This window comes from Schistocerca americana, chromosome 4, assembly GCF_021461395.2.
Source record: "Schistocerca americana isolate TAMUIC-IGC-003095 chromosome 4, iqSchAmer2.1, whole genome shotgun sequence".
NCBI lineage: Eukaryota > Metazoa > Arthropoda > Insecta > Orthoptera > Acrididae > Schistocerca > Schistocerca americana.
In genome coordinates, this window is record NC_060122.1 from 101,596,285 (window position 1) to 101,619,873 (window position 23,589).

Below are 23,589 nucleotides of genomic sequence, written 5' to 3' on the forward strand. Positions count from 1 at the left end.
CTCAAACTTACTTATTTCCAGCCATTCACTCTACAGTGGCATTGCTGTTTACACCACCTCGAGCATCACTTAGTGCTGAGTGCAAAAATTTTGTGGCTTTTGAGGAGCTGCTTTTACCCCATTCATTTTAACTCCCTATGCAAAGTCATCATTCTGTTTGAACTGCAAAGTGATTTCGGGAAATCATGGAAAACCTAAATCAGGAGGGACAGACATGAGTTTGAACCGTCATCCTCCCTAATGCAAGTCTAGTGTGCTAACCACTGTGCCACCTCGCTCGGTGCCAACCAGGTGCTTTTTGTATGTGTGTGATTGGGAAATGAAACTAGTGTTACATTGTAGTAAATAATAAATATGTAAAATAATGTTTTGCATATTCTCATTGCATCACCACATGTCATCAGCCATCAGATCCTACTATACAATATGAAAAAGTAATGTCTGTGGCATGCAGCCTGTGAACAGGCTACTGGCCTGACAGTTGGTACAGCACAGTCTTTTATCGCTGTGGCAGTAGAAGAGCGCAAGTCGTGGACCCAGTCACCCTCTCTTTTTTGGAAAGATCCCCGGTGCTCATTTGATATCCCCAATACTCATCTGCTGAGTAGATCTGACTCCATCCTGGAGGGACTCTAGCAAGGAAAAATCCTCACCCCAATATGGGATCAAAGCCTGCGACCTCCAGGGCCAGAGTTTACTGCTCAGTGCTCAGTGTTTAGATGTAGCCAAGTATATGTCTTGCATAAGACTGATTTAGAGGATGTGGCCAGAGATGGCGATCATATGTATGTGTGAGCTGTATTTGTATGAATCTGTGTTTATGTTGTCTACTTCAGATAAAGGCCTTTTGGCCAAAAGCTTACTTACTTAGTAGTCTTTCTGTTGTGACTGTCTGAACTCAATATCTCTGCTACATGGTGAGCAGCAGTCTATCCCCTTTTGCAATACTAAAATTATTCCATCCTGGACTTTCAATTGTAAAATAAATAAATGATATTCTAGACAGTATTTGCCCAACCACGATGGTTCTTACATGACTTTATAATTTAAAAACATTTAATTCATTGCAATAAATCTGTAGATTGCACTCTCAAGACCTACAATGGATTCATACAAGAGAGAATATCTCAATAGTGTCCCTCTCCTTTTTAAGATAATTTATTCCAAGTTCATCAGACAGTTGTTGTTTCCTGCTTCATATTCAACGATTACCCCCCTCTTCTCACTACAGGCGGGTCCCTCTCATCCAGCAGGCTTAGTGACCTGCAGTACTTTCCCCAACCTATCCCCCTCTATTAGTTCTGAAAGCCAGGATAACACCACACACTTTTGTATGTGCTTATTAATATGTTTGTCTATCAATATGTTGCTTCCTGAAGGTAAGTACCAGCCAGTCATTTTGGAAGATAATTCAATGGTTTTCTTGATTCAATTTTTATTTTTATACAATTAACACATAAACTGTACATCAATTTACAGATATATGGGCTGAACCTCACACCACACTTCTCCAGTGTTAAGTCTACAAGATTACCCAACTTATTTGAAGTTTAATTGAAAGTAAATCCTACTTAGAGTTAAACTAAAAGTAAAATAATTGTTGTTATAGCTTTCTTTACATTTCATTTCACATTAAAATATATCACTTTGCTAACTTTAAAATGGCAATAAAATATTGATGCTTCTTGTAAATTTAGAAAGGCAAGTAGATTGTCAGATTTTTCATGAGTAACATCTTTCTAAATAATTCTTATTTTTGCAGACTGGAGGTGAAGTTGTGAATGTATTACAAGCAGTGGACATCATTGTGTGGTCAAACAGAAAATGTAGAGAAGCCTATTCTGATGCTCCAAAGCTAGTTCTGCCTTCAAACATCTGCGCTGGGGTCCCTGAAGGAGGAAAAGGACAGTGCAGTGTGAGTAGAAATTTGGTATCTCTCAGCACAGTCCATAGGCATAGTACAGTATTCATCATACAGAATTTTTAAATCCTGAGGCCAAATAATTTTCATACACTAATGCCTGAAAGTTAAATAATATCAAGCAACAAGATTAGAATACTGGAAGGGTTTACCAACAGAAAATAGGAATCCATAACAAGTAATTAGGAAACTTTTTACAACTGAAAACTTTCTTCAATAACAAAACAAATTTCTAGCTGAGGTACAAGCTCTACAGCATTGTGACACACTCTCCATGAGGCAGTTTAAGGACTCTATTGACTTTAATCTCTTCCCTGACAATTGAAAGGCTGCATTTCACCTCTTCAATGCAAGCCAGGCTTGGTGTATAGAATTCAGATCTATAAATATTGCTGACCCCAAGTGGTGAACATCCTCAACCTTTAAGAAATTTATTTACCCATGTAGCTCCACATGCATGCTCTTTATCATTCATGAAGAGGAAGCCTGGATCCACTGGATTTCTTAAAAATCGATCACATGATCACAATATATCAGCTCTGTACCTAGGGGCAGTAACAGTACGCCTCTGATCACCAGCAAAGATTTGAAGCTCCTTACATTCATCCAATATGTGGTGACAGTGATTAAAGTAATTCTGAAAACTAGAGGGCACCTTTGTTGTATGCTTTATTGTACATAAATTAAAACCAAGCATGGGACATAATGGTTTCTTATAATTCTATGTATACAGCCGGGCATAGTGAGAGAAATTTTTTTTACTAAGGCCAGGTATCAAGCCCAGATCTCCAGTTTATTAAGCAGTTGCTTTAGCCATTAAGCCACCTTGGCACAGAGGTTCACACAACTGAATGGATTACCCTGGCATGCCTCCCTCAGTGATCCAAATTCCCACTGCTGCCCCTGTCTACTTTAAATTTGCCCTTACACATCGTGTTAAGGTGGAATTTAAACAGATAATGGCTTCACTTACCATAGAGTCTGCATAAGAGTCTTGTGGACATCAGTAATGAATGACACTTATGGCTAAGGCCATGAAATTTGGATACCCAGGCCCTGGGTGACCGGTCTGGTTTCTTGCGGCATTGGTAAAATTCAATTTGCACCACTATGACATGTGTTTGTTTACAACAGTAGTTGTGCAATAAACTGAACATGTGATCAAAAGTAATAGTTGCCAGTTTTTATAAAGGGGCAAGCTGACACAGTAACTGATATGCCTTAGGTGGAATCCATGCAAGGAAGAAAGCTTTGCACAAATCAGAGTCTGCCATACTGAAAGCCAAAAAATGCTGTCCAAGTCTTTTTTGTAAGTTTCCCAATCCTCAGTTGAATGATCATATGGAGGGAATTTTGGTAGGATTGACTGGGGGAATAATACACTGTCTGTCAATGGAAGCCAACAAAGTTGTCTCAGCCTAAGTAAGCTATTCAAATCAGAGCTGGTAGCATGGCATCCATAATGAATAAGGTGATGAAACTGCACTTAAATATTGCACACACAGAAACCATTCCAAACTCATCACCAATTGTGTAGTAACCTAGTAATACACAAGACCAGTCCAAAGTAACCCAAATAGGCTTTATTCATGAGCACTTGGCTACAATGGTAAACAGATTCCAATGGACCCCCATGTAAAAAGACACAATACATGGATGTGAAGGGCACACTGGAAAGACACACAAGGGTGTTAGTCCTGCTCCATGCTCATATTAAGTGTGAGTCGCAGGCAGATGGTGTGGTGGAGACCTCACTGCATGCATGCCTCCCACAGGGTGCCTCCAGCTGCGGGCCTGCACTAATACCATTGGCGGCTGATTCAAACATGCATGCACCGTGACACGTAACTTGGCGCACTCACTGTCACACACACTAGTTGCAGGGCACAATGAGGACTGACCTGTGCTGCCTTTCTTCTACATCTATAAGGTTTTTGCATGCTTCCGTGTTCGCCATTTGATGCTATGGTGTATCACTGTGCCTCAAAAAGAACCCGTACCTCATGACAAGTGGTATGTTGATGAGGTGAATGGCTGCTGATGCAAAACATTCCTTAGTGAGCCACATCTGGGGGAACATGAAATGTGTTAGGCCTGCTCAAACATTGGGGCCATTATTCAGTCAACTATCTTCCCCTATAACTTCTTCCAGGATGAAAATGGGACATAATATTTGAAATCAACAACTTATTAGTGATATCTGGGTTCACTGGCAAGTAATAAAACCCGTCCAACAACAAAAGCTAGAATAAAAGTCTACCTGAGGGGTAGTTCATCTCCCCCAAATGGTCACAAACCACCTGGTCAGTAAAGAGAAAAGGGAGCAAACATCAACAAACTTCAATTATAAAATATCTGGGATATTACAATTTGTTTATTTACAATTGAAAGGATATGTTTATATTCCAATATAACACTTAATATATGAAGTAATTAAAACAAAACTTAGAACACAAGAACACACAATTTAAAACAAGCTGTTGGGGGCAGGGGCGCTAGGGGTGCAGGAGCCTTTAAGACACCCCAGCGTCCTTATGACTGGGGTTGGCTTATAAAGATGTATAAGAGTCAGCAGCTTGACTTTAGGATGACTGGAGTGATTTAAGCCAAAGACGGTATGCATCTATAAGGTATCTGCTGCTTGGGAGAGTACTTCTAGCACTCCTATGTGCAGATATGCAATAAAAAATGACCAATTTTAGCACAAATTTCTTAGTTTTCAGGTTTTATAGCCCAATTTGGAACAATTTTGATGGTATTTAAACCCAGGTTTAGTCAAACAGAAGAACATAGATTGTGTAAAATTTTGATTATCCGTTTAAAGGATTCCTCTATTGCATGTATGTATTATCATTCTATTGAGCCAGAAAATTCAAATTGATTTCTGAGAATATCCTGCAAAAATGTGAGTGTTCATCTACAAACCAAAAATAGCAGACAAATGTTTAACTTAAACAAAAGAAAACTTTACAATGGCCCAACATTGTATGTAAAGAAGGTGCTGGACAATGTAACTGAAGTGATCAACATATCAACATGTCACATGCTCAGTCCATTAAGTTTGTGGGATGGATCTGACATCCTCATTTTTTCACATTCAAAACTCTATATTGTTTGCTCAGGGTTAGGTTCATTCACGAATTTGTCTGTTCTTGCTATTAGTGGTAGGGCACTGAAAATGCTGATTACAATCAAACTATGTGATAAATTAATATTATAGCAAATCAGTAAGGGATTATATTTTATAATTTTTATATTATAATTGTAACTTGCAAAACATGTAAAGAAAATTACAATGAGCTTTCACCATGGATATAATCAAATTCTTTTCCTGCCTAACTGAAGATTTGGATAAAAATGTAATGATATAAGAGTGGGTAAGCAGCTTGTGAAACACAAAAGCATTCAAGAAATATGTGGAAAAGGCAAAAACGTGGCATAGGGAAAGACCTCATGTCTCTGTGTCCAAGGTATTCATATTACTGCGCTAGGGGGTCATAACTACCGTGGTGGAGTACTCACTTTTATAAATGATATGAACAGTGCTCATTACCATGTTGCAAGTATTTTATGTTATATCTCTTGTCAAACAAGGTAACAGTATTTTTCCTTTGCATGCCATCACATGAAGTCTTAGATAATGAGGCTCCCATCAATGTTATCATGCAACTACCTCATCCATTTATTGAGTTTATGATGAACATAATATTTATAAGATTTTGTTAGCACCTGCCCCAGGAGTCTAACTGCTGGCATTCTTATCTTCAGAACCATGATACTATTGAGAATACATCAGGAGAAGTAACTCAGCACCATTAAAGATTTTTTTCAAGCCACTGATCTCTCTATATCCTCTCCCACTTCACAGTGGAAAATTATTATATTTGCACTCACTGGAGCAACAACCAATCTAGATACACTTTACAAGCTGGGACACACTTTCTACATCTACATCTACACAAATACTCCGCAATCCACCATACGGTGCGTGGCGGACGGTACCTCATACCACAACTAGCACTGACTGCCTATATGCCTCTGTACGAGCCCTAGTCTCTCTTATCTTATTTTTGTGGTCTTTCCGCGAAATATAAGTTGGCGGAAGTAAAACTGTACTGCATTCAGCCTCAAATGCTGGTTCTCTAAATTTCCTCATGAAATTTCATGAAAAGAATGCCTCCTTTCCTCCAGAGACTCCCACCTGAGTTCCTGAAGCATTTCCATAACACCCGCGTGATGATCAAACCTACCAGTAACAAATCTAGCAGCCCGCCTCTGAATTGCTTCTATGTCCTCCCTCAATCTGACCTGATAGGGATCCCAAACACTCGAGCAGTACTCAAGAATAGGTCATATTAGTGTTTTATAAGCAGTCTCCTTTACAGATGAACCACATCTTCCCAAAATTCTACCAATGAACCAAAGACGACTATCCGCCTTCCCCACAACTGCCATTACATATTTGTCCCACTTCATATCGCTCTGCAATGTTACGCCCAAATATTTAATTGACGTGACTGTGCCAAGCGCTACACTACTAATGGAGTCTTCAAACATTATAAGATTCTTTTTCCTATTCATATGCATTAATTTACATTTATCTATATTTAGAGCTAGCTGCCATTCTTTACACCAATCACAAATCCTGTCCAACACATCTTGTATCCTCTTACAGTCACTCAACAATGACACCTTCCCATACACCACAGCATCATCAGCAAACAGCCGCACATTGCTATCCACCCTATCCAAAAGATTACTTAGGTAGATAGGAAACAACAGTGGACCTACCACACTTCCCTGGGGCACTCCAGATGATACCCTCACCTCTGATGAACACTCACCATCGAGGACAATGTACTGGGTTCTATTACTTAAGAAGTCTTCGAGCCACTCACATATTTGGGAACCAATCCCATATGCTCGTACCTTAGTTAGGAGTCTGCAGTGGGACACTGAGTCAAACGCTTCCCGGAAATCAAAGAATATGGCATCCATCTGATACCCTTCATCCGTAGTTCGCAAGATATCCTGTGAAAAAAGGGTGAGTTGCATTTCACAGAAGCGATGCTTTCTAGAGCCGTGCTGATGCATGGACAGCAACTTCTCTGTCTCAAGGAAATTCATTATATTCGAACTGAGAATATGTTTGAGAATCCTGCAACAAACCAATGTTAAGGATATTGGTCTGTAATTTTGAGGCTCCATCCTTCTACCCTTCTTATATACCTGTGCTTTTTTCCAGTCGCTCGGGACTTTACATTGGGCAAGAGATTCACGATAAATGCAAGCTAAGTAAGGGACCAATGCAGTAGAGTACTTTCTGTAAAACCGAATTGGAATCCCATCAGGACCTGGCGATTTATTTATTTTCAACCCATTCAGCTGCTTCACAACCCCAGGGATGTCTATCACTATGTCCTCCATACGGGAATCTGTACGAGACCCAAACAGCGGTTTGTATGTACAGACTCATGTGCACTGAGAAAGACACCACCACAATGTACCACAACTGCTGTACAGTTAACTGGCTATTTTTCAGCATCACAACAGCATTCAGGGGAGCCGGAGGTGGTCAAATCCAAAAAATTACGATTTTTTTTTTGCTACCGAAAATTAATTGGAACATTCCTCTTTAATGTAAACTTTGAATTATTGTTCACTCGCCCTAGAAGTGGAGTTATTACCATTTTCCCCCACGCCTGCAGAGGAAATGGGCGGCCGCTGAATGCATCTAACACCCTCTTGTGACTTCCTGGTGAACTGCTTGGAATTTTCTCGGCCTGTTACGCATACAGCGCCTTATGTTACGCATACAGCGAGTGTGCAAGGGTTGGCTACATTGTTTTTTGTGACAAATGAAGCGCTAAGAGCGCGGAACATCGTCTCTCTGCTGTTTACCATTTTGAATTAGTTCAGTGTTGCGCCCGTTGTTGGTAGTATTATACCTCTTGTGTAAAGCGTTGTTCTGGTTACGATGCCACGTTTTAGTAACCGTGTATATACGAAGAGGAAGAACATAGGGAAAAGAAAATTAACACTAATACCAAGTTGCGATACTACAATTACTGAAACAGTGCGTTCTTCTGCTAAGCAACACATGGCCGGCCATAGCCCTGTGACATCTTCTAGCAAGAAGCTGACTGGTGGAAGTGACAGATTTCGTGAATATGTTAGTGACAGTGATGATATTAACAAAGTACTGAATATCGGATTATTATCTTCTGTGCTGAAAGAAAGTGTTCTGTGCAAAATGTGTTCAAGTGTAGGAGTGGGACTAGAGATAACAAAGCACTTTGGTTTAGCTTGTGAGATGAAGATAATCTGTGCATGTTGCAAGTGTCAAGTGACTTTCTACAATTCACATGCCAGTCTCTTTGGTGAAAATGGACGATCTAGAGTGTTTGATGTGAATGTTCGACTTGTGTATGGTCTTCGATCCATTGGAAAAGGGTCTGCTGCTGGTAAACTGTTTTGTGGTATTATGAACTTGCCATCGCCTCCAAGCAAATTTGGGTACTACTGTGAACTGGTAGGATCCTCTGTTGAAGATGTGGCTTTGAAAACCATGAAGGAAGCAGTGGAGGAATCTGTAGAAATGAACGGTGGTTCTAGGGATTTGGTAGTGGCATTAGATGGTTCCTGGCAAAAGAGGGGTCATAAATCCCTGAATGGGGTTGTAACTGCTACTTGTGGTGATAGTGCAAAAGTGATAGATGTTGCAATATTATCAAAACATTGTAGGTGCAAAAATAAAATCAAAGGAGAGCACAGTGGAACCTGTGAGGCAAATTTTAGTGGATCTAGTGGAGCAATGGAAGTGGATGGAGTGAAACAAATTTTTGAACATTCAGTTCCAAGATACAACGTTAGGTACAAATACTACCTTGGGGATGGTGACTCCAAAGGTTTCAAGACTATAGAGGAACTGAAACCATATGGAAATGAATTTGTAGTTGAAAAGTTGGAATGCATTGGGCATGTGCAAAAGCGTATGGGTGCACAGCTTCGAAGGCTCAAACAAACTTTGGGTTCAAGTAAGCTCAGTGATGGAAAGACAATAGGAGGGAGAGGCAGGCTTACTGATGAGGTGATTGAACGTCTACAGAGATACTATGGGTATGCTATAAGGCAAAATACTAGTAATGTTAGTGACATGCGAAAAGCAGTGTGGGCATTGTTCCTTCATACTGCCTCTTCCAATGAATACCCTCAACACAGCCTGTGCCCAAAAGATTCCTGGTGCAAATATAATGCAAAAAGTGACTATGATCACAAACATGGTTAGCCAGCAGCTGTGGTAAATGCAATAAAACCAATTTTTCATGACTTAGCACAGCCAGAATTGTTACACAAATGTCTACACGGAAAGATGCAGAATCCTAATGACAGCGTAAACAATTTGATTTGGAAAGTGATTCCTAAAAGGGTGTTTGTAAGCATAAAAACACTGCACTTTGGCATTTATGATGCAATAGCAACCTACAACCAAGGGAACAGTGTGAAATGTGAAGTTCTGAAGGCATTAGGATTTACAGCTGGGGTGAACACTGTACAAGCACTAAGAAATATTGACAGAGAAAGGATAAGAGGAGCAGAAAGAAGAGAAAGGCATATGAAGTATGATGGAACAACAGGCCAGAAAAGAAGACAGAAGAGGAAGCTTTTGAAGGATGAAGAAGAAGACCCTGATAATCCATCCTATAGTGCAGGAATGTATTGAGAAACTTTGATAGCCATTTCCCGTAGATTAGAATTTTTCGAATATAAGGAACATTTTCTCAAAATCCACTCAAGCTAGAGAGATGAAATTTTTATACAGCACTCCTAGTGGTCAAACTTACGTTGTAACACAGCCATTTGGCAATATGTTCTGTAGTTTCATTTCAGTTTAATTATAAAGCAATTATTTGTAAAAAAATTTGGGTCATTAGTTAAAAGAAAAAAAAAAAAAAAAAAATTTGGAAGGAAACTAGAAAAGATACTCCAAAATCCCTCTGTCATAACTGCAATACTAAACCACTCTATATGTAAAGAAAATTCAAATTTTTCTATTTGGTAGTTTATTCATAAATGTTCCTCAAACTTAGTGATTTTAACATGGGCAGCATAGGCACCTCCGGCTCTCCTTCAGGACTGGGTGGATCACATTACAAACTTCATCTGTCATGCTGTTGATGCAAAGGGAAGGAGGAGAGAAGCAGAAATGATTATGCAGGTGTGATACAGCAATGGTCACCCACATACCACCTTCCTATATTATCCTATTCATGGGCCATCTTGAGGAATCCTCCCTAACCACCTATAATCTTAAACCTCTCACCTGGTTCAGATTCAATGACACATCCATAATCTGGACTGAGGGTGAGGATACCCTATCCCCAACAATACATCTACTGAGACAGTTGCCACTCATTTCACACCAAGAAGTCCCTTCCATACAGCCTAATCATCTGTGGTCATCATATCTTTAGTGACAATCAGTACCTCTCTAAATATGTCAGAGGTTTCACTGAGGCCTTCAAAGATTGAGATCCAATGCTTTTTCTCCCCGGTCACATACTATCCACCATATACTCCTCATGTGGCTCAGTACCACCCAGGAGTAGAGCAACTGATCAGAAGTCTCAATTCAGATTTTGAATACCTTTCATTGTGTCCTGAAATGAATATCTGTCCCACTCGTCCCACAGTGATGATCTGCTGCCCACCCAACCTACGCAATATCCTTGTCTGTTTCTATTCCATCTCTGCTTCCAACTCCTTGCCCCATGGCTCATATTCCTGAAATGGACATAGGTGCAAAACCTGTACCACACATCCTCCCACTACTACCTACTACAGTCCTGACACATGTATCTCCTACCCCATCAAGGAAGGGCCACCTGTGAAAGTAGCCATGTGGCTTCCCAGCTTAGCTGCTACCACTGTGCCACTTTCTTATGAGAATGACAAGATTCTGGCTGCAAGAATAACTGCCACAAAATTGTAGCCAAGAGATCATCCAGTCACTGAGCATGTTATCCAATACAAATTGCTTAACATCAATAACTGCATCACAGCCTGTGCCATCAGGATTTTTCCCACCGACACAAGATTCACTGAACTGCACAAGTGGAAATTCTCCCTGCAATATATCCTACATATTCCCATTACTCCCTGGTCTAGTGCTAGTCCTTGTCCTCTACCTGCATATCACCTCCCCCACTCTCACTCCAGACCTACACATGCCTTCTATCCTGCCGACATCTGCAGCGTCCTTTCCTCTTCTCTCCTCCTCCCTATGCCCCCCTTCCTCCCAGCAGTCTCCTGATGTCGCACCTAGCATACCACTATTCTGTCCCCCACCATGTCCCTGCAAGCTCTAGCATCTACCCACATCATTGTCCTCCTATCTCCCCCCCCCCCCCCCCCAAAAAAAAAATCACTCTTCTGCACCACCACTACCTACCCCGGAAAGACCACTGCTTAACTACGACACAATTGCAGTTGAGCCTTAACAACGAAGACATGACAGTGACCATGTGTGTACTAGTTATGCTTGTGTGAATGAGGGCTAGTTTTGCTTTTTTCTACATCTGACAAAGAGCCTAATTCAACAGCTGAATAATATCTGGCAGTGTATCCTAGGTTCTCGGTTGTCCAGCCGGATCCGATCATCAAAGTTCCACGATATTTTGGCGAATAACTGTTCCACCATCATCAGGTGGTGCTGTTGGAATGATCTGTCTGTACTGTGTCCATGGTATTTATGTCCGTGGGGTCCCGAGTCATACCCTGGTGTGGGCGGCCGGCGGGGCGCCGTGTGGTGGGAGGGGTGGGGATAGCTGCAGCCACACCCGGTGGTAGGCACAGTTCATCTCCGACCGCCGTGGCAGAAGGATCTCGCATCCGCTCGCGTCGTTGCTCTTTGATGGTGTTTAATAATGGTTTTCAGGCCTTGCTAAGTTGAAACCCGGTGTCCCTGTTGATGAGGTTATCTGTTATCTGTATTTCTATGGCCTCCTTATAGATACTGTCCCAGAAGATTTTTGTCTCTTCGAATTTTGCTGTGTGTCCAGTTTCAGTGCAGTGTTCTGCTAGGGCCAAATGGCTGGGTTGGTGTAAGTGGATGTGACGTTCGTGTTCCTTGCATCGGTCCTTGACCGTGCGAACTGTTTGGCCGATGTAGGATTTGCCACAGCCGCACGGGATTTGTATACGCCCATCATCTTATGCCGTTCCTAGTAGGTCGCGAATCTTTATTGGTGGTCAGAAGACTGTGTCAGTCTTTTGTCGCCTTAACAGTCTCCCTATTTTTGATGACACGTTGCCAGCAAATGGCAGAAAGGCCAGAGCTTGCTTCTCTTCTTCGGGTTGTTCTTCATCTCGGTTCTTGCTACACTTCTGTTGTTGGAAGGCTCTTTGGATTTGGCGGTTGCCATACCCATTCTTGCAGAACATGGTCTCCAGGTGTTTGAGTTTCGTTGGCAAGTTCTGTTCATCAGAGACTGAGTGTGCTCTCTGTACCAAGGTGTTGAGCATTCCATTAAGCTGTGCATGATGGTGGCAGCTGGAGACATGTAGGTACAGGTCAGTGTGTGTAGGCTTGCGGTACACACTGTGACCCAGTGAGCCATCAGACCTACGTTCCACTAGGACATCAAGAAAGGGTAGTTTTCCATTTTTCTCAGTCTCCATGGTGAACTGAATGTTACTGTGGACCGAATTTAGATGTTGTAGAAAAATCTGTAGCTGTTCCTGTCCATGTGGCCAGATGACGAATGTGTCGTCCACGTAGCAAAAGAAGCATACAGGTTTCAGTTTGGCGACTTCCAGTACTTCCTCTTCAAAACTCTCCATCAACAGGTTAGCCACCACTGGGGAGAGTGGGCTCCCCATGGCTACTCCGTCGGTCTGCTCGTAGTATTGACCATTGAAGACAAAGTACGTAGATGTTAACACATGCCTGAAGAGTTGTGTCAGTTCAGGCCCAAATTTCTCACTGATTAAGTGGAGAGAAGCTTCCTGGGGGACACGTGTGAATAATGAGATGACATCGAAGCTGACCTTGATGTCGGATTCTTGTACTGTCATCTCCTTCAGGCGGCCAATGAAGTCCGTCGAGTTCCGGATATGGTGCGCACATTTCCCCACAGAAGGTCTTAGCATGCCTGCTAAGTGCTGTGCCAAAAGATATGTCGGTGCCCCTATGTTGCTGACTATGGATCGCATCCCTTCTTTGTGCATTTTTGGGAGACCAGATATCCTCGTAGCTATCGTCGAATGTTGCCGAAGTCTTTTGATGTCCTTGTCCATTTTTCACACTCGAATCTAAGCTGCACCTAAAAAATGAGACTCAAAATCAAAGAAAAAAAATTTTCCTGAATCTAAGCCACACCAGAAATTTGAGACTCGAAATTTAAGGGGAGAGGCAAGTTTTAGACCGCACCTCCAAATCAAAACAAAGTTAGTCCATTGTAATATGAGACACAATTTAGGTCGAATGGATGAAGATACAGCTACAGTAGTTTGGTTCAAATCATAACCTTAGCAGTTAAGCTTTACCAGGTAGCCATTGCTATGCGTCAGGCGCTCCGTCCGTATACGCCTGGTATGATATCCATTTTATATCTTTCAGACAACGCATTTCTTCCCCTTTCATTTGGAGAAAAAGGGTTATTTCCTAATGAATGGCAAACAAAACATCGAGAACTTTTCCCCGACTCAGCCAACGAACTGTACTGTGGTAAGGTATATCACCATACTCTGCTTCCATATCTTTCAGGAATCCTTTGAATTGGTGATGATTCATACAGTGACACCACACAAAATTCACACATTTGACGACATCTTTCATTATGCTACCTAGCTCTACTGTTTCAGCAGACAGTGCCTCTTGGTGAATAAAACAATGCAGAGTCAAAATGTCTTTCCCGAATTCGTCCCTGAGTTTATTTTTCAAATGAGAAGCAAAACTTTGGTGATGCCCGATCATTTGTGGTGCACCGTCTGTCGCTACAGAATGGAGCTTATCCAACGGCAAATTCATATTGTCCACTGATTCACAAACAGCCTCAAAACTGTCACATCCTGTTGTGGTGTAATCAAGTGGTACTACATCCAAGAGTTCTTCAGTTACTTGCATCTCCAAGTTGACACCATGCACAAAGACTGCAAGCTGAGCACAGTCTGGTATGTCGGTGCTTTTGTCAAGCGCTAGTGAAAATGCAACAAAGCTCTCCGCCTTCTTCCTGAGCTGCGTCTCTAAATCCACTGCCATGTCCAGGATTCGATGAGACATTGTTTGCTTCAACAGGCAAACCCCTTCAATTGCCTGCACTTCCCTTGGAAACAAACATTCTGCAACTGCTACCATTCACAATTTTATGAGTGGTCCCACCGAAAACAACTTGCCACTCATCGCAATGATCTGAACGACCCTGTAGCTTGCTCGAATTGCACATTCAGTAGTGTTTTCTCCGCTCTCATTCACCTGAAAATTAGAGACGCATTACAGAACACGAACAATGTTGCATGTTTGATACCCTCCATATAACGAAACTGTTTTTAAACTTACGTCTCCTGGTATGTCGTTCTTAAGCCTGGCTACCAATTCTCTGCGTGCAACATCTCATACCTGATCGTAGTGCACTGCGTGAAGACGTGTATAATGTCATTGTATATTGTACCTCTTCGCAGAATTAAATACTTTATGACATACAAGACACTGCGGACGACCATCCCTCTCAATGAATAGAAAGGTATCCTCCAGTAGAGGTACAGGGCTCCCGCGGCTAGTCATAGCTGTCTTTGAACACGGATTATTGCATCAGTTGCGGCTGCATGCGGCCAGGGGGCAGTGAGTTTGCTTTCCCCCTCCACGCAGTGAGCGCTCCGGCTCCCTTGAACTCGGTTGGACCAGCCTGATCTAGTGACATTGCTGTTTACACCACCTCAAGCTTTTCTTAACACTGACCACATATGAGGAGCTGCTTGATACATGTATCCTGATCTTTTTAACTCGCTATGCGCAGTTGTTGTGCTAGCCAGACTGCTGGTAGCACTTTGGGATTCAGGGGTGATTTCTTCTGCTGACTTCACGTGGTTTTTTCAACCAGCCTCTGCAATGCTTGATGACCCCTGGCCTTTGTTTAACTATGGTTCCTTCACATTTCCATTCCACTATCACATAACAGATGATTGGCTGTTAGATTCAGTATGGATGAGATGTCCCTGGATGGATTTGTTATTCAGGTGACATCCAGTGACTATGACTAGTCCACCCTGGAAGTTACTGAGCTGTCTGGACTCACCCTCTTGCTTTTACTCCCAGCTTCCTTTCATACCAATCGGTCCACCTCTTCTCGTATCTAGTAGTCAATTCTACATTACATAGAGTGTCTGGATACTGTCAGTCAGATACTGTGTAACACTGACTCCTTGAGGTGAGGGAGGGAGTCCACAAGTTTCTTCGGGTATGTCATTTTCAACTAATGCCACTCACTGATGATTACATTCTGCAGAGCCACCAAGTGGCTCTGAGTACTATGGGACTAAACATCTATGGTCATCAGTCCCCTAGAACTTAGAACTACTTAAAACTAACTAACCTAAGGACAGCACACAACACCCAGTCATCATGAGGCAGAGAAATGCAGAGCCACCAAGTTGTGGCAATGTACGTTACTATGTTTTTTTCTCTGTTCCAAATAATCGCACACATTTTCTATGGAATTAAGCTAAGGTGGACCTGCAAGCCAGTCGAGGTGTGACAGGGAGCCAAGTACTTGTCAAACCAGGAATGTCTGCATGTAACATGTGAACACGGCTGTTCTTGCCTTGGAAGATTGGTGTTCACAGCATACTTTTCATGAAGAAAGGGCAACACTTTGTCAACAGAAAATGTTGAAGTAAAGATCGCTATTCATGTTCATGGTCACCTGAAGAATGCATCCAAGTCATAGTGTGAAAAACACTCCCAAAACATTAATACAACCATCTCCACCCTGAAATACACTCCAAACACACTGTTGGTTAAGTGACAGATTTGGCCAAAGATGCACTCTATGCCTTGCAACATTTGAAAAGTGGCTTGTCAGATGCTTCCAAATAGCTACTGTCCAGCTTCTGCGTTGCTTGGCCCATTAAAAACATGCATCTTCATATGCCACTATGGGCTGTTTGTGACTCCTGCACAGATTTCTCTTCACAGTGTTAACTCAGAAATCTGCATTCACTGACAGCAACATTTTCTGTTATATCTGAAACTGACTGACATTGACAACATATGACGCATGTCTACTGATTCTTGTCAGTTATGACCTTTTATGACCAACATTCTTGTGTCAAGCTATGTGACTGTGAGTGGTACATTACACCTTGTAGATACACTGGACAGTCCACACTGATCAACAAACAAATAGGGCAATATTAGGGAGAAGACAGATTGCTGCTTACCCTAAAGATGACATGTTTAATTGCAGACAGGCACAATTAAGAGACACTTATACATTTAAGCTTTTGGCCACAGACTTCATCAGAAAAAGAGGAACGATCATCATTCATTCACACAACCAAGCACACGTCACACACACAACTGCCAATTCTGAGCAATCGAGCCAGAATGTGGCATTCTGGCCCAAGCTGCTGGAGCTGGCAGTCATGTATGCATGAGGTGTGCTTGGTTGTGTGAATGAATTGTATGTATCTCAACTTTTCTGCCGAAGTCTGTGGCCAAAAGCTTGTCTCTTAATTGCACCTGTCTACATTTTAACATGTCATCTTTATGCTAAGTAGCAATCTACCTATTTTCTACTTTGATATTCCTACCTGGAGTTTCCGTTGTTTAACAAATAAGGCAATTTCATTTGCAGTGTGTCATCACATCAAAACATGATAGCTCCTTTCTGTCATCTTGTTACATCAATCCATCTTACTTTGCTGTTTCCATGCAACCAACTGGCATGTACACACCATCTCACTGTCACGGAGATGGAGGGTAATGTGACTGACTGGTACCAGTTCTACACCACCTACAGTGCTACAGATTGACCAGTGAGCTCTTTTAGTAGGGTGACATATTTTGTCTGGTGCACTTGCTGTTCTCAGTATTTATTAGGGCTTCAGGCAATTTTGATAAAGTGGTCAATGGAAGGAGTAAAATTTCCAAAGGCTGAAAAAAAAAGGTAAAATAATTTCTTTTATGTAAGCATGAGAAGGTGTCGGGTCCAATTAATTACAGTCTGGTCACCATGACCTTTGTTTTCTACAAAATACTGGAAGCTGTCATAAAAGTCAAATCAGTACAGTTTCATAGATTTATACAAAAGAGAACTATATCATATGAGAATTATGTTATATAACCAAACACCTCCTAATTTAAAATGTGTATCACTATCAAATACATTTAAAATACAACTGGAATAGTTCTTACATGACCATTGCTTCTGCTCTGTGTCTGAATTCTTAGAACATTGTAAGTAAACCTGATTTACCAAACATTTTCAATTATATTGTTGTGTATTATGTCACTTTATATTCTCATCTACCTTGAGTGTGTAGCCTCAATTGTTAACTAGTTCTGTAATTATTAATTTATTGTGTTAACCCTTGCTTGTCTTACATTATATGCAGAATCAATACAGGTACTAAAATGATTTACTGGACCAAATAAACAAGTTAAGCTAAGGAAAGTTTGTACGTTGTTCCTAGTTCTCTCAAAAGCTTCTGTTTATGTACATCATTGCACCCTGCTGCAGAAACTCCACTGCTATGGCATGAGAAGAAAGACAGCAGATAGTGATAAGAGTGTTTGTGAACTACAGTCAACAGTGGGTGGGGATAAAACACAAAGCTGAAACCAAAGTTAAAAAATGCCTCCTTATAGTTTTCAGGAAGTAAGATACAGGGGTGCCTCAAGGGTGTACTTGCGCTATACTCTTCATCCTGCACATAAATGACTTGACTGTCATAAAAAATGGAAATATTATTGGTACACTATTGAGATTCTCTTATAGCTTACAGCAATGCAACAGAAGAACATGAGAAAAACCTAACTCTAGAGAATAAAAAATGCAAACCAATATTTAAGTTTCAATAATCTGCTTAAAAAAAGCAAACCAAAAATCATGTTGATGAATTCTAGTAGAAAAGTTGAAGAATAAAATTTTCAGGCTCTTATTTGAGAACTGAGAAGACGAAAATGGATATGAATTTCTGGAGGTGGTGTTCAACAGTTCTGAGAAACAAATATCACTGAAGAGCCAAAGAAACTGGTGCATCTGCCCAGTATCATGTAGGGCCCCAATGAGCACACAGAAGTGCTGCAATACAACATGGCATGGACTCAACTAATGTCTGAAGTAGTGCTGGAGGGAATTAACACCATGAATCCTGTAGGGCTGTGCATAAATCCATAACAGTACGAGGGGGCGGAGATTTCTTTTATACAGCGTGTTGCACAGCATCTCAGATATGCTATGTTCATGTTTGGGGAGTTTGGTGGCCAGTGGAAGTGTTTAAACTCAGAAGAGTTTTCCTGGAGCCACTATGTAGTATTTCTGGTAGTGTGGGATGTTGCATTGTCCTGCTGGATTGCCCAAGTCCATCAGAATATGCAATGGACATGAATGGATGCAGGTGATCAGACAGGACACTTACATAATGTCACCTCTCAAGAGTCATATCTAGATGAATCAGGGGTCCAATATCACTTCAACTGCACATGCCCCACATCATTACAGAGCCTCCATCAGCTTGAACAGCCCCTGCTGACATGCAGGATCCATGGATTCCTGAAGTTTTCTCCATACACATACACGTTCATCTACTCAATACAATTTGAAATAAGACTCGTCCAACCAGGCAACATGTTTCCAGTCATCAACAGTCCAACGTCAGTGTTGACAGCCTAAGGCAAGTGCAATCATCAATGGGAGATGAGTGGGTCTTCAGCTCTGAAAGCCCATATTGATGATATTTCATTGAATGTTTCACACACTGACACTTGTTGATGGCCCATCATTGAAATCTGCAGCAATTTGCAGAAGGGTTGCATTTCTGCCATGTTGAATGATTCTCTTCAGTTGTCATTGGTCCCGTTCTTGCAGAATCTTTTTCCATTGGTGCCAATGTCTCAGATTTGATGTTTAACTGGATTCCTGATATTCACAGTACAGAAAGTATGTTCCACTTCCTTGTTAAGCACAGAATTTCATGAGAATAAATCATGAAGCACAAACGATTACCTAATACAAAGCAAACAACTAAATCAAGATTTTAAACATGGCTGCAGCAGCAACTGTTAAAATTCTTCACAATAAAGGATGGCAGCCAAAAACAGTTGCAGGATAGAATTTTTTTATTAAAGTTCTTGACCAAGAATTTTAATAAAAAAAAATTCTATTCTGCAACTGTTTTTGGCTGCCATCCTTTATTGTGAACAAACAACTAGAACTAATGGTTAAGGGCATTACGGCTGCTGGATGAATTTCATAATGTTCTTCAGCACAATATAAATTGTAAAACAGTATTTTCAGATTTAATAAATTAACTGAAACATTATCTGGTGTCTAGCCTTTACAGTTATGAAGAACCCATTGCTGCCAACAAAGACAGGTAAGTATTAACTGCAGCCTAAATGATTTTGATAGCCATCACATCAAACTATTCTGACACACATGAAAACATACATGTGTGTGTGTGTGTGTGTGTGTGTGTCTGTGTGTGTGCTCGAGAGAGAGAGAGAGAGAGAGAGAGAGAGAGAGAGAGAGAGAGAGAGAGCATCCTGTCCTGTTATTCTATTTTCATATTGTTACTAATACTTTTATTAATTTCATTGATTAATTCAAGAGCTTTGCTTACCAAAACTGGAAAAAAGAGATGTCTGTCTAATGTATATACTATGTTTCAGGGAGATTCTGGTGGTCCACTTATAGCAAATGGTTACCAGGTTGGAATTGTTTCATGGTCAAGAAAACCTTGCACTATTAAAGGATCTCCTGGTGTTTTCACACGAGTAGCCTACTATGTTGACTGGATTAGAGAAAAAACAGGGACAGGCTGGATCCCTATTTTTATATATTAATTGTTGTATTCTCTTAGTTTCTGGGATTATTATTTAGTAAAATATAAGGAAGTAAGAAAAGAAACTTGTGATTTATATAAAGGAATTTTGTTGTGTGTTATAATTAAATCTAACTATTATACACCAGTTGTACAAACATAATTAAAGCTTGTTATGTCATCGAAATCTGTGTATGCCTTTACATGTTGTCACATTTGTCTGTCTGAACTGAGATACAAGATGTAAGGTACTTACTGTTCTGCCAAGGCCGTCAGGTATTCCTACCAATTCCAAGATGGAGGATACGGAGAGTAATAACTTATGTGCCTGTAAATGATCTAATGTGATCTAATCTCATACTCACAGTAGTTATGTAAACATCAAGTGCTTGACTGCAAAAGATTCATTCACCTGTTTTAAAAATGTTCATTAAAATTTTGAAACTATTTCATCGGTTGAGAATAATTTAATGTAAACAAAAACCTTCTTAGCTGAGCTGTAGCCCCCATATATTTCGCCAATGATTGATGAACTACTTGCTTTATCAAGAAGTAACCTGGCAGTATGACATCATTCAAATCATTATTGCCTTACAATGTCATATGTAACTGCTTACAGTTTTGAAATTAATCTTGTGATCAGTCATACCACATCAGATGGGAAATATGTTTCTAACTGTCCTGAGGCGAAAAACCACATAAAAGGCAAAATGTGCTGAGATTTACTCTACCACAAGTCAACATCTACACACTTGAGCAACACATGCTTTATTCAAAAGCACACCACACAAAGACATACGACCAAAAGGCAAAAGATTGCACACTTGTACAGCCAACTGCTGAATACAAAGATAAGGAGTTCAGTTATTAAATAATCCAAAATGAAGAAAATAAATCAATGCTCTCCCTTATTTAATAACTTGCAGACTCCAATATCACTACACAAAATTGAAATCTAATGAAAACAGTGGTTTCGTTAATATATCAGCAAGTCGTCATTCAGTGTCTGTAATTCCACCAGCACTAATTAACTCGTGAACAAAGAAGTGGCTTATACGAATATGCTTTGTTCATGGATGAAATTTAGGATTCTGGGTAAGCCGGATAGTAGCTTCATTGTCAATCTGTAAATTTGCTTCAACTTACAACTGACTAAATTTTGTGAAAACTTCTGCATCCAGACCCTGTCTTGAGCAGCTTCACTAGCAGGTGCAATTTCAGGTTTAGTTGCGGATATGGCAATACAATCTTTGACTAATCAAGAATACAGGTGCCCCAGTATGTAGACAAAGAACACCCGATGCTGAGTGCCCTGTGCCAATGTCACCACCATGATCAGCATCACTATAGAATTCTAAAATCCCCCTTTTTGAGCTGTTTTTATAAACAAGCCCACAATTTGTTGAACCTCTTCACTCTCACAACACCACAATCTGTTGGTTTTTGCAGATTTATAGATACCACACTGATAGCATATGCAATATCATGACATGTCCCACGCATCTGAAACATTAGTCTCCAGTAGTTTGTCCGTATGGAAATTCAGAGTTATGAGGACTTCCTTCTGGTCAACTGTTCTTTATAACCGGAGTAGATACACCCTTGCAGTTACTCATGCTGAAGCACTCTAACATCTTCTATGTATAATGAGATTGGCTTACATGAACAGATCCATCTTCTTGTTTATCAGTTTCCAGACCTAAGAAAAATGATGCAGGTGTTGAAGTAATTTTGAACTCTTCTCTTAAATCACTGAAACTCTTGAAGTTCCTGTCCACTGTGAGGAGCAATCAAACCATCATTAACGTAAAGCACAACGAATATTATCTTAGAGCCTTTCTGTCTCATGAAAGGACAAGGATCAACTTTGCTCCTCTGGAAGCCAAGTTTAGTGAGATGATTACTGAACTTTTCATTCCAGCAACGAGAAGCCTGCTTCAGTCTAAACACACTTTCCTTCAAGTGACATACTCTCCCAAACCCATCATCACATCCTTCATGATGCTGCGCATATATGGTTTCTTTCAAGTCACCAAAAGGAAAAGTTGTTGACACATCAATTTGTGCAAGTTTTGTGCTCTCACTTGCTGAAACACTGAGCAGTGCTCAAATGGCAGCAATTCTACCTACAGGACTAAAAGTTTGATTATAGTCAAATCCTCTCCATTGTCAATAACCCTTGAACACCAACTTCGCCTTCTATTTATTGACTGGTCCATCAGCATTTGTTTTCACTTTGTACACCCATCTGTTTGGAATGGCCCTCTTTCCTAGTGGTAGTTCAACAAGGCCCCATGTTTTATTTTACTGAAGAGCTTTTAGTTCACAATCCATGGCTTACTTCCAGAAATACTTCTTAACAGACTTTATCACAATTTCTAAACTTTTGTGGAGCTCCAAGAGTTGATTGATAATGCAGACGAGGTACGGCTTATTCATTTACATTTTTTTAAATCTTTGTCTTGAGAGTCTTCATCTATATTCAGCGATTTGTCATCCTCATCACTCTCAACATCAATGATAGACTGGTCACTAGTCTGAGGTGTTGAATCCTGATGATTAAAAGTAGTCACTAGAGAAGTAAAAGTTTCTCCGATTTCAGTGGGCTCTCTTTAAATATTACATCTCATGACCTAAGGAGTTTGCACTCCTCTTCACAATAAATTCTGTAACCTTCCACTGTAATCATATCCAATCAGAATTACTTTCACTGCTTTATAATCCATCTTCCTTCTCTGATATTTTGGAATATGAGCATAGCAAATGGAGCCTATCATCCACAAATGTTTCAGTCTTGACTTCTCGCTACACCACAGTTCACATGGAGATGTTCCTGGAATACTGGAAGGCCCTGTTCAGTTCAAGAGTAGGTTGCAGTATTCAACATCTCTGCCCATCTCTTCTTGTGAGACAGTGAATTATATGTTCTTTCTGAAGAATTACTCCAACTTCTTTACTGTCAAATTCTGTTCCACTGTCACACAAAAGTGTCTTGATGGTATGTCCAGCAGTTTTTGCTTCAGCTATGAACTGATTTAACTTAGGAGACTGATGACCTCAGATGTTCAGTCCCATAGTGCTCAGAGCCATTTGAACCATTTTTTGATTTTACTTTTCTGCAACTCCAGATTTTCGTTTGATGAAAAACACTGCACTACATTTTGTATAATCATCTTTAAAAAGTACAAAATACCAATATCCTGTCTCTGAATTTTGAAATGGACCACACAGGTCTGTGGGAATAAGCTCAGCCTATTCCAAAGTCCTCTTCCTGAAGCCAAATGGTAAATGATGAGCCATTCCACAAATACAGCTTTCACACAGCTCACTGTCCATTTCCACATTGATATTTAGCTCACTGTGAAGTATGGAGTTCACATGGCACTTGCTTTGGTGTCCAAATCTTTTCATTATAAAGATGCAAAAGGGTGTCTTTGCTAGTGACATTGACTTCACTGAGAGAGCTGGATTTCACATTTCACACAGCCAGTTTAAAAAGTCCTCCAAAGTGAACAAAGATGCCTACCAATCTAGTGACATGGTGAACACTGAATTAACAAATTTCTGCAGTTGATGCAAATTTACTTTTTGGATGTTTATCTTATGCTGCAAGGAGAATGAAT

General features: G+C 40.6%; 1 protein-coding gene across 1 annotated transcript in view; it reads left to right on the top strand.

Annotated features, from left to right (window-relative positions):
- LOC124612847 (trypsin-7-like) overlaps nt 1–20,109 on the top strand; it is a 96,758-nt gene extending 76,649 nt beyond the window's left edge. The window contains exons 5-6 of the mRNA XM_047141275.1: nt 1,763–1,915; nt 19,815–20,109. Coding sequence (XP_046997231.1) covers nt 1,763–1,915; nt 19,815–19,988 — 327 coding nt within the window. The 3' untranslated portion in view covers nt 19,989–20,109. The remainder of the gene's footprint in view (nt 1–1,762; nt 1,916–19,814) is intronic.
- The last annotated feature ends 3,480 nt before the right edge of the window (nt 20,110–23,589 follow it).